We start from the raw sequence: 18,985 nt of genomic DNA, 5'->3' as shown, positions 1-18,985 counted from the left end.
GATATGGGAAGCGATGCTAAAAGTAGCACCGCTTTATGTTCATCCTCGATCGTCACTCCCGAGCCTTAAAAACTCGCTACATACCTTTGTAAACGAGTTCATGTGCTCTAGGAGATCGGATCCTTCCTTCATTCGTAACCCGAAAAGTTGTTTCTTCACAAACACATTATTAATGAGGGGCATCGCTGTGTATATGTCTTCTAGGCTCTTCCACATCTCTAGGGGTGATTCCTCATCTAGAACATTGTACATGACTTCATCCGAAAGGCACAGACAGATGGTGCTCATAGCGTTCTTCCTGAGTTCACTCCAATCATCATCTGAAATCTTCTCCGGTTTAGTTTCCAACGTTGCCTTGCTCAACCCTTGCGATACTAGAATATCCTTAACCTCCCGCTACCACAAACTGAAATTGTTCTTCCCGTCGAATTTCTGGATATCGAATTTTGACCGACATCTTCGTTGAATTCCCGAACGTCCTTAAACATGACGCTCTGATACCACTTTGTTGATAAACCGAGCTCGGCACAGATACAACTTTGTAGTAATCCCGAAACCCAACAAACCCGGATCAACCCTAGGTATTAGAAATTCGGATCTAATACCATTGTCAATCTGTGTGCTTTGTGAAAGCATGTTCAACGAAGATAGAACAATCACAATAACTAGAATAATCAAAACAATCAAGCAACCAAACACAGAACACACTGATTTTACATGGAAAACCCTTGCGGGAAAAAACCACAACATAAAGTGACAGAGATCTCCATTATAATCCAAAGCCTTAGAGTTTACACCACTCACTTTCTTTGATTACAGAATCACTTGATCTATCCTTGTGATGCACACATAAGAAAATCCTAGCCCCTTGAAAAAATCCCTTCTCAAGCCCTTACAAGTGTAAAGAACCCTCTCATCTCGCAAAAAGCCTTATCACAATTAAACTTAACTACCCCGATTTACACTAAACCGCATACCGTCGTCGGTCGGACCGACAACGTGTTGTCGGTTGAACCGACCCAGACCAACAAGTCCCCTGCTCTGCTATTGTCTCCTGGCCGAAGGTCTCCATGTTGTCGGTCGGACCAACGGTGTCCTGTTTCCTACTCCAAACTGCGTAGAATCCAAGGCATCCACACAAGGGCCCACTAAAAATTACGCCCGAGGACAAAAAATCAAGCCCAATCGTGATTTAGGTGAGCCACACAAATGGAAACAATTTTGAGGGTTAGCGTTGCTTTGTACACTACTTTCAATTGTGTGGTCCACTTGATTCACGGTGGGACAGGCCTAACATGAGGTGAAGCGCGTGGTGGTCGGGGTGGATTTCAAATAGACATAATGGTGGGCCACCTCGTTTTAGGGCATGACCCATCTAAAACGCCAGTATGGGGGCGTTTAGTATTCTGAACATTGCTAGTAGCCACATCATTGCTGAACGGTGCTCTGCGAGCATGTATGTGGTTTATCCACATCGTCCATCCATTTTTCCAGCTCATTTTAGGGCATGAGCCAAAAAATGGGGCAGATCCAAATCTCGAGGTCATAGCATGGTCCGCCAAATGAATCAACTGGAAAAATGTGACAGGCACGCTCGTTGGTATGGCCACGATGTTGTAAGAAATGGACTGCCAAACAAACCAGTTCGTAGCCCACATTCGATGCATATTGTGGCACACATGATGAGTTGATGGGCCTGACACAACCTAGCCCACAGATGACATTCAATGCACATTGTGGTACACATGATGAGCCGATGGACCTTACTTGCATGGCCCACCAAATTACTTGCACGTATCACAACAGGCTGGTGGCAAATTTATTCCCCTCTACTTCTCTTTAGCTCATTTTAAGAAGAGCCCGGTTGATTGCAATGTAGGCCCACAAAGGGGCCACTTGATCATAGTGAAGCCTTAGGGTGAGGCAGGTATCCATCAAAGTGAGCTTATCTACACAGCACCTGATAAAAAACCAACCTTGCAAATGTATGGGGAATCTAAGCCATGCATGAGGGTGGACCTATTATGTTGATTTTGGTGCATGGTTAATCACTATTGGCCTCAGCCATGAGCCCAACTCATACGAACATGAAAATGTCAGGATACTAGATCTAGGGTTGTCAATGGCCTTCCCTGACCTGGTTCTTGAGGCCCTGGCCCAGAGCTTGGCCAAAACTTGGCATGGGTGTAGCACAGTAGACCTAAGCCTGAGCGTGAAAATTTGGTTGGGCCCTAGCTTGACCCAGCCCGGCCCGAAAATCCAATAAAATCCCTATTTCCCACTTGAATCTACAGAATCCATTTCTTAATCAAGTGGGCCACGTGTATAAACAAATGGACATGGAGGTATTAAACCAGTGGTCTATGTTCAAGATGCATTTTCTACCTAACGGAAGGAGAATTAGAATGGCATCTTTTTATCATATTACCCATGAAGTTTGGTCAGGCGGCTAAAATGATTTACAACCAAGCCCAGCCTAAAAACTGATTTTAATTGGGTTGGACATGTTGGGCCCACTGATCAAGCTAGTAGTTCTAAGCCCGATCCAAAGATAGTGGATGCCTCGAAAATTAGTTGATATGTGCTTTAGACTCTCCTCAATCTATAAGTGCTTTAGAAATAAAAATAAAAATAACAATAAAAAACAAAAAGGAAATTGGGACTACCTACAATGCGTGGGTTGTAGCAAATGATGTTGTATACGCGAGTTTAGGCTCGTGATTAGACTTATGATTCGTTCCATCACGCGTAGAATAAAATTTGGCCATTTTACTTTCAACAAAGATAATTGAACATGCTAGAAATAGTGAATTTGGATAATTCGGACTCAAGTACGGATAATGTAACTGAGCAAGTGATTATTATATTTACAACAACAATTGCAATTATATTATATGCGACAACGATTTGCAATCCTGCATCCATTGTGAGAGCAATACTCTCTGCACATCATATGATGTAGAGTTTTTAAAGCACGATTTCCTATATTGAAAGCTTTTACCTAAAATGTAGCATATACCTAGGTTAATGAAATCCAATAAAAACTTTCAGTTACGTGCAATCTTCTATGAATGCATTTGCATGCATTTGCAACATCTATGAATGTTCTATGAATATCTGTGGAAATCATATCAATCTAAACACGTGCAAATAAAAAGGGCCAATCGACTTACGTATCTAGGGAACCCTTTCGAAATTCTTTAGGACTCGTTTGATAGCTTGTATCGGGAATACCTTAGATTAGAAATACACTAGTTTAAGAATACCCTATATTCAAAATACTCCAGTTGTATTTTACACCGTATTTGGAATACCATAGATTCCAAAAAAATTGTTTGGCAGCCTGTATTTTGAAAGCATTCAAATTTTATAGTATATTCACAAAAACCTAAAAGAAAATAAATCATCTATAATAACCCAAAGTGATTAACATGTGTCACAACATAGATAATCATTACAATAAGCCCATTGAAAAGTAGAATTTTAAAAAAGAGGTAATCCAAACTTCAAGTGGGCTGCAAAAATGAGCCCACTAAATTTTATACCTAAAGAAAAAGCCCTTATGTTAACAAAAAACGTATCTACTCTGATGTGTGTGGTCCAAACAAATCATGTAAATTACATACCATACATGAATGCTCATTAATGGGGGGAAAAAAAAGGATAGAAAACAACAAATATCAAATATTTAGAGCTATACAAGCCAAAATATGCAAAATTGACAAAACTACAAGATTGAAAGAACATGACACCCTTGTTTTCTATAAGATGCTTTAATGCTCTCCACCCATACGCTCCGTTGATGTTGGTTGTGTTCATCAGACACTAAATTACGTACGGCTCAAAGTTACTCTTCTTGTTAACAACATTATTGTTTGCACAAAACTACTAAGGGACTCTTGCATGCCCATCATTGTCTTTGTTCATTATTTGACAGACAAAGTTAAGCCATTGATCTCATCTATCATTTCATGTGGAACTTTGGCTTTCTTTTTCTTCTTTTGCAGTCTTGATGAAGATGGTCTAGCTTGTGAAGTATCAATTATTCCAAATATTGGTGATGATGCATGTTGTGTACCCACATCGGAAAAATCAAACACAACTGGCAAATGGGGTTAGATTCATATGGGTTTGAGTCAAATGGCCCCCCATGTGGGATTCTTAGGTATTTCAATTGATTCAATATGCGCTTGTGACTTGTTGCTAGTAGCGTAGTCAGTTCCGACAATTATTGCCATACTATCATATTGAGGAAGGGAGTTCTTCTGGAACTCCTTCACTTAACAACGTTTTTGTGGCCATTGAAATAGAAAAACATTAACAATGCCAGATTATCAAGACTTTGTGTGAAAATAATTTTTCATTAGTTTATCTCAATGTACGCATTCCCATATGTCTGCTTTAGCAGTAATGCACTTTAGAGTGTTGTCCCATCCAAATCTACTAAAATCAAGTAGAGCTTTCATAATGCAATAGTCCTTTTTAATACCCTGATTTGGTTTTTGCAATGCTTGGGCATAAGCTCGATGCCCAACTTCTCACGGATCAAACTAATTATCGCAGTATATGTTGTTACTTTAAATTGGTTGTTATCACAACAATAGTCAAGAGAGATGTGTTCCAAGAACACTTCATCATACAACTATTCATCTTATAGCTTTGTTAATTTCACACATTTCAGCCTGTATAACTTTACATATTTGATATTTGTTCTTTTTTATTGTTTTTTTTTTTATTAATGCATGTTTGCTTATGGTATGTAGTTTGTATGTTATGTTTGGGCCACACATACATTGGAGTAGATATATTTTTCCTTAATATATGGGCTTTTGCTTCAAGTATCAAATTTAGCAAGCTCACCTGAAGTTTGGAATTACCTCATTTTTTTCCAAAGTCTACTTTTCAATGAGCCTATTGCAATGATTATTTATGTCGTGACATATGTTAACCACCTTGGAGTATTGTAGATGATTTATTCTCTCCTTTAGGTTCCCACGAATATACTGCAAAATTTGAATGCTTTCCAAATACGAGTTACCAACAAGAATTTTGGAATCCAATGCATTCCAAATGCAGGGTGTTAAAGACAACTGGAGTATTTCGAAACTAGGATGCTCCGAAATCAACGTATTTCGAATCCAAAGTATTCCCAATACAAGCAACAAAACGAGCCCTTAAAATTTTCTAAAGGAATCCCTAAATACGTTAAGCCGACTAGTCATATTTGTTTGAATGTGTTTAAATTGATATGATTTCCATAGACATTCACAAAATATTCAAAGATATTGCCAATCCATTTATAGAAAATTGCACATAATTGAAAGGCTTTTATTAGGTTTTGTTAATGTAGGTACAGGATACATTCTGGGTTGAAGGCCTTCTATATAGGAAATCGTGCTTTAAAAACTCCAAATGCACATTCAATGGCATTTCTTAATGAAGAAGATTGAATGACTCTTTCTTTTCCCTCGAGAGACAACCTGGTTTAATTCCTTCAGATGGTGACAGACGCCTCAATCGGGTGCTAAGAAGCCAAGGGTATTAGGAAAACTGGCATTAAATAGTACTTTCCCTAAGTACAGACAATTTTCCTTCCCATGTGCTAGAAATTTTAAATCAAATGAGCATGCTGCCAAAACATTTTGGGATATGTACCCCTTTCTATTCTCCATAAACGTTGATCATTCACTGGAATCTTTGTTGGGACGTGTGTACCATCAATAGTGCCGATATAATCTTTAAAATATGGAAAGAAGCGTTCATGGTTTTGTATTTCCGAAGGGATACTCAGCTCTAGAGGTGGTATAAATATGTAATGGAGTTTCATAATTGCATTTGTTACTTTGTTAAAGTATCGACTTATAGTTTCTCCTAAACGGTTGAAATGATGTTGTAGAAAGCAATTTTTTACGTCGTGGCTAATGGTATGCAAAAATATTATTAGTTGTTCTTCCAAGCTAACTTTGAGCGTGCCAAACAAATGACAACTCTCACCAATTATATCTTCTGAATGAATAAAACAATCCTTATTCATTTGAATATGGTCAAAGCACGTTGTACCGGGTCTATTAAGAATCGCATTTGTAGACTGGAGACTTGTCCAATTCTGGGCATGTCAACAATCATGTTCACCCTCTATTGTTGTATAATGTGCAACAACCATTGCACCTACTATGGATACAGCATTGCAAATCACTATTGTCGTTAATGTAACCACAGCTACCGCTGTCAATATAATAATCACTTACTCAGTTACATGGTCTGTATCTGAGTCTGAATTATCCAAATTTATCATTTCTAGCATGTTCAAAGGATATTTGTTAGAAGTAAAGGGGAAAAACTTATTCTACACCTGATGGGACGAATCACAAGTTTGACCACGAGTCCAAACGTGCCACATCTAATATCATTCGCTATAACCTACGCAATCTAAGAAGTCCCAAAGTCCTTTTTTATTTTTATTTTTTACTTTTTTGTAAATCACTTTTAGATTTAGGAGAGCATAGACCAACTCCAAATCCAATAATTACATTCAAGTTGGGCCTATTTAAACTTACTTTTTCAACCTGCGGGTTTCAATTTCTACAAGTGGGGTCTATGGTTCCATGATCCGAACGAATCCTCTATTGGTCCCATTAGCTGGACCACGGCCCAATAATCTCCTCAATAGGACGATCTTTACCTTTCAATTTTTGCCAATAAGTAAATGGTCAAGGCAACAAATATTGCAATGTTCTACATTCAAGTGGATAAGGACCAAGTTTGGTGCTTATCATTTTCTAATCTTAAAGGTTTGTCATCATGATCAATTCAAGTTGGGTCCAGTCCAGCAGATCCATGATCTAGATCATTGAACGATGCAGTGGAAATGTAAATGTAGACATATTTTTCCCTTCTAATGGATTGTATATTTGATGGAAAACATGTCAGGAAAAGGTGATGGTGTGCCTTTGAAGAACTTCCCAAAATGTTGTGAACCATGGAACCTTGAAGTCAACGCAAACCATTCCTAAAGTGTCTAGTTGTAGGTGACAGATCATAGGTTTAGTATCCTTCAGTGTGTGAGGAAAAATTTCAAGGCATTCCTTGTCCACAATTGGGTCCATTTAAGCAATGGTTTAGATCACCCGAATCATAGACCACCATTTTATAGAATATGGTGCACAACACCGTTTGCATCCTAATCCATCAAGGTTTATAATTCTCTTTATACACCACCAAAATAGATCTATTCATAAGCATGAAATGTTAACTAGTTAATTGAATGGCCAAGATTTTAAAATCCAAGACATTCATCACGTTAGGCCCACCATGAATGCCTAGCTTAGAAGTAAAGGAGATCCACTCATCAGGTGGGCCTTTTACATGTATGTTGATATGGACGGTTGGTCATATTTTTTTAACCAACCATGTAGTTTAGACATGTAAGGAATCGCCTAACTTTTGGTTGAAGGAATCTACACTTGGACTTCACGTGTGCTAGCTTGACACATGTGAAAGGAAGTATAAAAAGAGTTTACTCCAGTTAGGGCTGTGAACGGGTCAGGTAATGCAGGGGCATTTTCACATTGGGCTCGAGTGGGGTCGCCTATTGGATGCAGGGGCACACTCGGGGTGGGCGACCCATGCGATTTGGGGCCCACGGGGGAGGTCTCGTGATCGAGACTCCTTACCAAGGGTGATTAATGCGCATTTCACACTGGGCTTGAGTGGGGTAGCCTGTGGGATGCGGGGACACACTCAGGGTGGGCGGCCCATGTGATTTGGGGCCCACGAAGGAGGTTCAGCCGAGGTCCTAACCCATAAGATGTGGGGCCTAAGCTATGAGATAAAGGGATTTATTCGCCATACTATAACAGTTCGAGCTTTTAGAGCAAGTGGTTAATCGTCCTACATCAAATTGGTATCAGAGCAGGAAGTCTCGCGTTCGAGACTCCTCACCGGGGGTGATTAATACAAGGGCATTTTCACATTGGGCTCGAGTGGGGTCACCTGTTGGATGCAGGGGCACACTCGGGGTGAGCGACCCATGCAATTTGGGGTCCACAGGGGAGGTCTCGTGTTCGAGACTCCTTACCAGGGGGTGATTAATGCGCATTTCACACCGGGCTTGAGTGGGGTAGCCCGTGGGATGTAGGGACACACTCGGGGTGGGCGGCCCATGTGATTTGGAGCCCACGAAGGGGGTTCGGCCGAGGTCCTAACCCATGAGATGTGGGGCCTGGGTTGTGAGATAAAGAGATATATTCGCCATACTCTAACAGTTCGAGCTTTTAGAGCAAGTAGTTAATCGTCCTGCATCATCAGGCGTAGGGTAACCATCAACCCCATGAAGTTTTAATGGTGGGTGTTGAATTACCACTGTTTTCCCATGGTGCGGTCCACCAAATTGGGCTCACGCCCTAAAATGAGCTGGCAAAATGGAAGGACAACATGAATAAAACACATACATCATGGTGACGCCCACAAAGCATCATTCACTATTGGCATTGTGGAATACTTATAGCATCCAGTTACAACATTTAAGATGGCCATGCCCTAAAATAAGGTGGCCAACCATCATCTCTATTTAAGATACACCTTGACCACCAAGTGCGTCACCTCAAATTAGACCCATGCCCAAATTTCTATCCCCTCTGTGATTCTAGAGGACTACACAATTGAAAACAATGTAGACCTAAAACACAATTGGGCCTAATTTTGTCTCCAAGCATAATTTTTAGTTGGCCATGCAATGGTTGGCTTAGATTTCATATGATCATCACAGTGGGCCATGCAACAATAAAGGGTGGAAGTCTCTCCCAATTATTTCATTTGGTGTGGCCCACCTGAAACCCAGGTCAACCTGATTGTTTAGCCCTAGACCTTACTTGGGATGATCGATCTTATGATCGGAGTGGATTTCACGTAAACATCATAGTGGGCCACCTAAAAACAAACCACTTTTTTTACACCCTTTCAAAAAAAAAAAATAAAGCCTTTAAATTGTTAATTCACCACAATGAGGTACAAAGGCGGAGAGAGGCGTGACCTGTTTCACTGGATCAATGTTGTAGTGGGTAGCTTCTCTCACTGGTTTGTGGTTGCGGGCAAGTAGATATCTCCCCCAGAAATAGAGAGGGAGACGGAGTAGCAAGAAGAGAGTGTGAATGCCGATCTTATAACAGAAATCCTTCAATGGTTGGTTGGAAATCCGTTGTGAGGATTGTGTTTTGGAATCAAAGGTTGAGCTTGCATTTTCAAATCGCAAACAAGGGAGGTATTTTGAATACCTTTGATTCCAAATCCATCTTGAATACACGCTACCAAACTACCCGGCAATTCGAATGCACACCAATACACACTGCCAAACGACTCCTAAGGGATTTGGGTTATCTTTTATTTTGTTCTTGGATGACGCCTTATCACCCCTCTTTGGTTCAATAAAATGATGGTATATATATATATATGTTCAGATTCTCTGGATTTTTGCTTCTGCTGCAAATCAGTTAGTAGAAACAATTGACTGGCCTAATTCTCCTTTATATTACATGTCAGCTAGTGGAAACAATCAAGTAGTAGTATGTCCTCGATTTGTAACCAAGAATCTATTCATTTACACTCCCTTCTTTCTAAAGAAACCAGAGAATGCAAATGGCCCAAAGAAAAGAAAAAAAAGAAAAGATAGTAGGGTCAACCCACAATTCTCTAGTCACAACTTAGAGATCACAAAGTCCCCTCTCTTCGCATCTTCTAAACAAATAACACCAAACACAAAAAGCAATGTCTTCATTCCCCAATGCATGACACCTTTACACGCCCAAACATAGGCTATAGGACCCTAATAAGGGTGAAGATACCAAAATGCATCCCTTTAGTTCATCATCATCATCCAAGTCTTGTACAACTACTTGGGGTCGATTACATGAATCATTTTCCGCCATTCCACTATCAAGGGCCATAACTTCAATTATACCATAGGTCTTCAAGTCTTTTCTTACTACCTCCACCCATGTCCTTTTGGGCCTTCTCCTTCCCCTTACATTCAACTTGTACTCACTCACTCCTAACCAAGGTATTCGATAACAGCAATGGTGGTCTTAATGGCCACCGCCGTTAAAGTTATGATATGGGCCATAACAACTGTTATGACCCCTGTTACAGCCCTTTTTTTTTCAAAAAAAAAAAGACAATTGTATCGATCCCGTAATGGACCGGCATAGGGCCGTTAACAGTTCCCACAGTTACCATTACGTAACAGCCATTATGTAACCGTTTTTTAATACCTTCTTAGCAGCTCAGTTCTTGGTCTCCGTTGCACATAACTAAACCACCTAAGCCTACTTTCCCTCATTTTATTACCTATTGGTGCCGCTCCTAGGTTCCTTCAAATGCATTCATTTCTAATTTTATCCTTGTCTTGCCACTCATCCAGCTAAACATCCTCATTTCAGCTACACTCATCCTACGAATATGTTGATCCTTAACCGCCCAACACTTTGTCCCAAAATGCCCCCTTCCTTAGTTATTTCATAATAACCAGCAAGTAGGAACAATTTAGTTCTTCCCATTGCAAAAATCAACATAAAATAACCACAATAACCATGGCCAACACACATGTGACCATGGCTGACATGTGGGGTTATCCTGGCCCACAAGTGTAATCAAAAGACCCTATGTGGGAAGGGCTTGGTTGCACCACTTTTTTCTAGTAAGCATCCTACTTAAGCAACTTGTAGCCAACTCTTTTTTTCATATCCAACCGTGTACCACCATCCATACAGCCCATATCCAGCCCTTTAACAAATTCCCTTCACATGTTTCTAAACAACTTTTGTTACTATAATTTGTTGGAGATTCTGACTCATAGTGGAGCATCATATGCTCCCAAGTTGAGGGAGGTGTGGCAGGATACAATGTCTATTGAAATAATGACCAGCATGCTTAACATATGGGCAAGGGTAGGTGAGGCCCGTTGTTTTTGTGGAGCCCACCCAAATGTTTGTACATACTTTTTCTCTCATCAACAAAGTTACAGGTGTACTCCCACCTTTCCGGAAGAAAAAAAAAATGGCAAGGCAATGATGGTGGCGTGTTTTGGAAAATAAAATGCATGAACATACAGATGCCCATATGCATAATTGCTAGCTCATGCCTTATTGTTGTTAATCCACAAACCCCCCAAATCCCATTCAGAGATCATATTTGGATCTTACAGTTGCCTCTACATATCAGTGAATACGCTATTAATCAGCCAATATAATGAACTATGGCCAACAACCTTCACATAGAAAGAAGGCTCCGAATGCAAATTTAGAGGATTATTAAACATAACATAAGACAAGGCTATGATGACAAAACAATTATAACAAAATATACGGCGAAATATTAGAGAGTGCTTACTTTGGTGCATTATTGGGTGCACAATGCACAACTTCAAATTGATGAGCCTGTAAAGGCCTCCAAAGATTAGAAGGCTTCTGATCAAGCATTGAGTAATGAATATCATACCTACAAATGGCAAGTGTACTAGGTTCCCTATAGAAGACCAAACCTTCAGAGTTTCTTCTCATACAAATATTTTTATTAAAAATATAAAAAAAAGTAATACATTTGGTGCATAAATGGCAATAAATGTTTCAATTTCCCACATTTAGAATAAAATCATGAACATTGAGACTAGAATATTGTGTGCACCTTCTACTGCATACACATTTTCGAATAAAACAAAATAGCTAAATAACATCATCGTTATGGGATTGCAGTATCAGAAATGCATGCATGTTTTAAGCATCTGTGGTGAACTTGTTTTCCATTTAATGCTAAATGTCTTTTCAAGTTTACCGTCAGATAGAAAGAAATTACAAAGTTCAATTGACATTAAAATGCTTTTGACAAGAAAATTCCATAACAGAATAAAGCGTGAAATAGAAGGATACTGCTCTGGTACTTGCATCTTGGTAAGTAAAGGTCTTTGCATTTTGGACAGTATATCTCCACAGAACCATTGTGAGGGATGTCTGATGATCCCACGGGCAAACATGGCTGCCCTCCACAAAAAACTCGAGGGCATCTTCCAAAATCCACTCTCTTATACTTCTCATGCTGCAACAGTGGTCAACTAAGAACTATATCACCTTGTGAACTTGAGTCTCTTTATAGGGTCACCAAATGAGGAGAAACCTTACCATAGCATTTAATCCTTTGCTGGTTATGATATACCGGGCATGTATGAGGCCATATAACAACTCTGCCGCAGATTCGATTTGACTGTGTTCATCGCTATCTACCTCAGCTAAAACAACATTCAATGAAGGCAAATTATATTACTTCTACAATAATCATTAATCTAATTGAACCACGAAGAGTAAGAGAAAAAACATAGGAAAACCACCACAAACAATGGTTCCTAACATTTCAAGAACACAAAAAGATTAATGATTTTTCAGAAGGAAGGGTTCACGTGTAATTCATTTAAGAGTTTTTAAAAAGAGAAAAAGAGGAAAGATAATTGTTAGGGGATATTTTGGTTCTTTTTCCAAAAGCTCATTTCATGCTCAGTTACTCAAAATAATACAGGGTGCAAGTCTCAATAAAGATGAATCAGAATGAATCCAAGGCAAAATAAATGGAAAGGAATCAATATGAAGAACATACCACTCAAAGAGTCATCATCCAAGATCATATCCAAGGCATAATCATAATAGGGAACCTGTCCTTGCAGTCCACATAAATTGAAGTCGTCTCGTATATAATCCTCATCAACTTCACAAAGGAGTTCATTTCCTCTCAACCCACAGAACCAAGTGATCCATGATGAATCATCTCCCTCAGAACAGCTAAGTTCTGTCTCTTCGCTGCCTGTCTCTGAGAGTTCTTTAAAATAAAAATAACCCAGTTCAGAAATTAGGATTCAGAGAAATAAAATAATGCAAAGATATACTCCAGATGAGAAAAAGATGATAAATATTCCAATTCAGAAAGATAATTTAAAAAATAATTATTATTATAAATAAATAAATAAATAACTGAAAAGTTCATGAGCTAAATCCCATTTGAAGACCTACAAATATTAAAAGAGGAGAAACATGTAAACTTTCAGATAGCAAAAAATCAATCTTAGGAAAAAAAAATTCAAGTGAAATGAGTCTTGCCATATTCATCCTTATAGATGGTAACCCAATGTTCACAACACAAAATGAGGTCAAAGCAATACCTTAGAAAGATCAAATTGTTCAAAAGTATTGCAGCAAGCATCCTCATATTGCACAATTAACCCTTTTCATTGACAAAACCATGTATCCGCATGCAAGATCATTCAACAACATAGTAAAGTCCTAGGGTTTCTGACTAAAAATTAGTGATTCGATTAAATCCTGTGACGTGTTGGACTAAAAAGAGTATATAGAATGCAATTTTAGTAGCAGTACGAGTGTAAACAAGGAATTAGTTCAGATTACCATTAATAAATCAGTGAGATCTCGATACCCAAATTGCAAAAATGGATGAAGAATACACTCACAAGAATATTGGAGTAAAGAGGGATAAAACAACTTTGTTGAAACTGAAACTACAAATACTTAAATAAACCTAACAAAACTCAGAAAAATGGAATGCCTTACCTCCCAGACCACCCTCTTCCCTCCCCCCCCCACCCAAGATCTCAAATCAATCTAATCTAAGATAGCAACAATTCTACTTACAAAGATTTGGTCTTATCGTAATTGCATAAAAATAGTAGACATAAATCCGGCAAATAAGCCCCAAAATCTTTAGAGAATCGACAACCATATCTTCAAAATCAGCTACCTATCTTCCAAAAATGGTAAAGGGCAGTCTCTGACATCTGGCCCTTAAACTAGCAACAAACAGCCCAAAATTCAACACTTGCTCGGTCCATGGTGGACCTTGGGCCTACATCACTTCCCCCAAGTTGGAGAGAACTTGACTCCAGCGAGTTAGATGCTTTATAGGTGGTAGAGGTTCAAATCCAATCTTTTTTAATTCATTGCATTTGATCCATGTGCATTCAGGTAAGGCTTGTTCTTCTATCTTACCAAGAACTGCTTGTATTAGCCTCGTCTAGTGTTAATGGTCTTCATATGCAACACTTGTACGACTTCTTTCTTTTATTTTTTTATTTGTAAGTCATTTGTTCAACTTCTTTCTTTTATTTTTTTTCTTTGAAAGTCACTTGTTCAACTTCTTTCTCCTTTTTTCTTTGGAAGTAGTGTATCCATATCATCAGTAACTTCATCTTACATGTCTAGCACCTTGCCATGGTACTCGAAAAAATCTGCAACATTGAAAGTCAATGAGATATCAATTCATTACTTGTAAAAGACATTGAGATACATAAGTCATCTAACAACTCGATCTCATGGACATTGTCACCCATCTTCCTCTTGACTCGGCATGGCCCAATCTTCCTATTAAAGTTCCCCTCAAAAACCTTTCTTTGCAGAGATAAACCATAACCAAGTCACCTTCTTAATGCAGAAATAAACCATAACCAAGTCACATTCTTAATAAATACTCCTAGCAATGTGTATATGCAGCTTCATTGCTCTTTTAAATCTTCTTCTTCATCTAGGTGTGTGCTTGGAGAAAGCATCAACATCTTTGTTCACTTGATCTTATACCTGTGGATACAAAGGTACACAATGTGGACTTCTCCTATCTATGATCTCGAATGGGGATTTTTCTGGTGGTACAATTTATTAAATTGCTATGGGTAAACTCAGTAAAGTCAAGCCCTACAAAGATAAGTTGTTGCCCACAATGCTCAAGATGTAACCAAGGCTCTTGTTGATGACCTCAGTTTGCTTGCATGTTTGAGGATGATAAGCACTAGAAAATGAAACTTAATCCTTTAACGCTTCCGTAAAGTGAACCAGAAGTGCCTTTCAAATTTTGAATTGCTGTCCAAAGTCAATGTTTTCGATACCCCGCGAAGTCACACAATCTTTGTGAACAATACGTTGGCAACGTGTAGCATTCATCATCCTTTTGCATGGAATGCTGAGGGTCATTTTTGTGAAACAGACCACTACAATGAAAATCAAATATGCTCCCCCTCGGATCATAGGAAGACCCACAATGAAGTCTGTAGAAGTATAAACCCATAGCACAACCAGAATGAGAAGAGGTGAATAAAGGCAAGTGTTCTCCACGATCTTTGAAAACTTGGCATCTACGACATTGTTCTCCAAATCATTTAGTGTCACATCATGTTAGAGGCCAGTAGTATTTTCCTCCACGATTGCCAAGTTTTCTCTCTTTCGAAGCATCAATCCATTCTTCTTTCAAAGTGTTGACCCAATCTTCCTCCATATAACTCAAATAGAATCTTTTCCTGCAGCGATCCTTGAGGACTATACTAGTGTGAACACTTAAATAAATATCAATTGTATGAGATGAATTCATACTTTGGTCCTGATCATCCACACATCTGTCGAGCACCTTGCAGGAACCCAGTATTATTCTTTTAATGCCTCAAATCCCATGGTCTCCACAGAGAATGCCTCCAGTAGGACCACCGTCTAACTCAAGGCATCTGCCGCTTTGTGACACAAAAGGAAGGTATAAAAGTAGTCTTTTTGCTATGACAAGCACTCAGCTTCTTCTTGAAGTTGACATATCACAATGCCTTATGGTCTAAGTATAGAATGAATTCCTGATAAATCAAGTAATGCTCCACTTAGTAGCGTCGTGACCACTACATAGAACTCAAGATCATACGCATAGTTCTATCATGCATCATTATTAAGCTTCTTGTGAAAGAAAGCAATCTGATTTCCTTCCTAAATTAGCGTTGCACTAATACCATGGTATTTTGTAACGGTAATGGTGGGCGTAATGGTCCCCACTTTACCGTTGCAGGTAATAGCCATTACATCCCCCCTGTAACGGTTGGGTTTTCTTTTTTCTTTTTCTTTTTTTTTTGGTCGGAGGAATCCAAATAAGTCTTCTTTTCTGGTTTTGAACATGTTTATGATGGAGTAACAGTCCACTCTTTGGTAAGAATGTAGCCTCAGCCTTTCTGCTTATTTTATGAACTTGATAGGCTTGGATTGGCTGCAAAAGTCTATATTTCATTTACTAAATATATTTTATCAACGATTCAATATAAATAAGACAATATAGTGTCAATGATGGATGTAGTAAAGATACCTAATTAATTATTTAAATTTATATAACAATGGACAAAAATATAAAAGTACTAATATAACAAAATTACAATTTACAGTTACATACACCATTTATGTCACTCACACCACTAGCACTAGTCTAGTACTCTAGTCACCACCAGAAAGAAAATTTTGTTGTCTGTGGTTAATTGACCTCACGTCATCGTCGTCCGACTGCAGTTGTGGAATAAGTGCCGCATATACACCAGAATAATCAAATATGAAGGGGAAGACCATATTTATAAATCCCAAGGATGATTGACTATGATTCCCACTACCACTAGGCATCTGTGAGTGGAAACCAAGTAAAAATAAGTGCTAGACAATAACCCGTAGCTGCCAACATAGCGTACTTGTACCCCCACCCTTGGTATTGCTCGGACTGAGTCTAAAAGTGAGACTGAAAGTGACATGTAGCTCGGATTCAGACCCTGAGACTGAAAGTGACATGTAGCTCGGATTCAAACCCTGATATCTGTATCACCCATATTGACCATACAATGAACTAGATCCTTTTTTTTTTAACACGTGCACACACACCCCACACACTCACGCCACAGTGGGATTTCACCACCTATGGATACTCGAACCCTTGACCGAGTGTTGAAACTCCTGAGAGTCTACCACCGGAGCAAGAGTAAGGATCCGAGCTAGATCCTCAAACAGGACTAGTAAAACATGAATGTGCCTCAACAAGTTCCATATAGTGTCCATGGATGTATGACGCACCATATTCGTAAGTGATTTGATGCCATGATGCTCCATCTCATGTAGTGCCACTGGTGTCAGGCTCTTCATGATGTTTCCCCTCCTCTCCGAGCTAGGGTATCGTGACTGAGTGCACTCATAAGTCTAGCCTCCTCTAGTTTGTCAATGCTCATCAGCCTCGTGATCTGTAGAAGGTTGTACAGTGTGCTAACCAAGGTGTGCCAAAACGGTTACGTATCGGCCGTAACGGCCGATACGTAACAGTAACGGTTCTTCATTTTAAGCTGTTTTTTTGAAACCTCTTGCTTCCAAACTGTTTCTCACTCCTTCTACTACTAATTTCGACCAACCTTGGCTAGGTATTTGAGATAAAAACACATTATATTACAGATTTTTTTGAATCAAAGCTCGGTGGGCCATTTTTCAGAAATTCGTCAAAAATAGGTATTTATACTTTTTTTAATATGTTTTGTTGTTTTAATCATGTCATATGATGTGTTAATCATAATAGAACATGTTAATGTGCATTTTACAGATTTGGGGTGCCATTTAATAATTTTTTTTATATTTTTTTCTATTTACGCATGAATTTTGGCCCCTTTTTTTAAAATTTGAAAAATCAATTTTTAATGTTTGTTTTGCTGTTTTAATCATGTCATTTGATGTGTTAATCATAGTAGAACATGTTAATGTGCATTTTACAGATTTGGGGTGCCATTTTATATTTTTTTAATATTTTTTTCTATTTACGCATTTATTTTGGCCCTTTTTTTGAAAATTCGAAAAATCATTTTTTAATGATTCTTTTGCTGTTTTAATGATGCCATATGATGTGTTAATCATAATAGAACATGTTAATGTGCATTTTACAGATTTGGAGTGCCATTTTATATATTTATATATTTTTTTCTATTTACGCATTTATTTTGGCCCTTTTTTTGAAAATTCGAAAAATCATTTTTTAATGATTCTTTTGCTGTTTTAATGATGCCATATGATGTGTTAATCATAGTAGAACATGTTAATGTACATTTTACAGATTTGGGATGCCATTTTATATTTTTTTATATTTTGTTCTATTTACGCATTTATTTCGGCCCTTTTTTTGAAAATTCGAAAAATCATTTTTTAATGATTCTTTTGCTGTTTTAATGATGCCATATGATGTGTTAATTATAGTAGAACATGTTAATGTGCATTTTACATATTTGGGGTGCCATTTTATATTTTTTTTATATTTTTTTTCTATTTAGGCATTTATTTCGGCCCTTGTTTTGAAAATTCAAAAAATCATTTTTTAATGATTCTTTTGTTGTTTTAATGATGCCATATGATGTGTTAATCATAGTAGAACATGTTAATGTGCATTTTACATATTTGGGGTGCCATTTTATATTTTTTATATATTTTTTTTCTATTTACGCATGAATTTTGGCCCTCAAAAATAATTGCAAACACCTAAATATAAGATATTTTCATATTACATTCATTCTAATATATCTATCATTGATAGTAGATAGTTAGAAAATTAAATATATGAATTTTGTAGTCAAATTCAGGTTATCTGGTTCATAAATTCATCAGACAGTCCGATACAACTTCTCACCAAAGAGTGGACCGTTACACCACCATAAACATGTTCCAATTTATAAATGAATGCATATTTGGAATGCTTAGAATATTCCGGATTTAAATCATATTTTTTCATTTTTTTTTTGGCAAAAAAAAAAAATTTGCGCCGTTACAAGCCGTTACGCCCCCGTATCCGTATCGGTTTTGGAGGTCACCGTTACGCCAACCGATACCGATACGGGACACCTTGGTGCTAACCAACACCAAAAGTAGGACCAGCATATGCATCGTCATTACTATCGACGTCATCTATCTCTGTTTCTTCACTATTGCTTTCCTGAGTCAAATCTTTGGTAGGTGGAGCCCTCTCTGGATCCAAGACAGTTGCATGACTCTTATTGTGTCGCACGTATTTCTAGATCGTTGACATCAACTTCTTCATTAGCATCTTCTACCTGTTTCTCCCTTTGTTCCAACCAAGGTAGAAATGGGTCAACATCATAAATATGGTCCAAGCTTATTGGACAAAAGACGCA

The 18,985-nt window shown here is 38.2% G+C and overlaps 1 protein-coding gene across 2 annotated transcripts in view; it reads right to left on the bottom strand.

Annotated features, from left to right (window-relative positions):
- LOC131246480 (putative casein kinase II subunit beta-4) overlaps positions 1 to 18,985 on the bottom strand; it is a 40,046-nt gene that overhangs the window by 10,823 nt on the left and 10,238 nt on the right. For both annotated transcript variants that reach the window (XM_058246653.1, XM_058246652.1), the window contains exons 2-4: positions 12,637 to 12,855; positions 12,168 to 12,274; positions 11,919 to 12,084 (exon numbers count right to left, since the gene is read on the bottom strand). In XM_058246653.1, the coding sequence (XP_058102636.1) occupies positions 11,919 to 12,084; positions 12,168 to 12,274; positions 12,637 to 12,855 (492 nt within the window). The remainder of the gene's footprint in view (positions 1 to 11,918; positions 12,085 to 12,167; positions 12,275 to 12,636; positions 12,856 to 18,985) is intronic.

This window comes from Magnolia sinica, chromosome 5 (genome assembly GCF_029962835.1).
Source record: "Magnolia sinica isolate HGM2019 chromosome 5, MsV1, whole genome shotgun sequence".
In the NCBI taxonomy this organism is placed as follows: Eukaryota; Viridiplantae; Streptophyta; class Magnoliopsida; order Magnoliales; family Magnoliaceae; genus Magnolia; species Magnolia sinica.
This window is presented reverse-complemented; position numbering and strand designations above follow the sequence as displayed.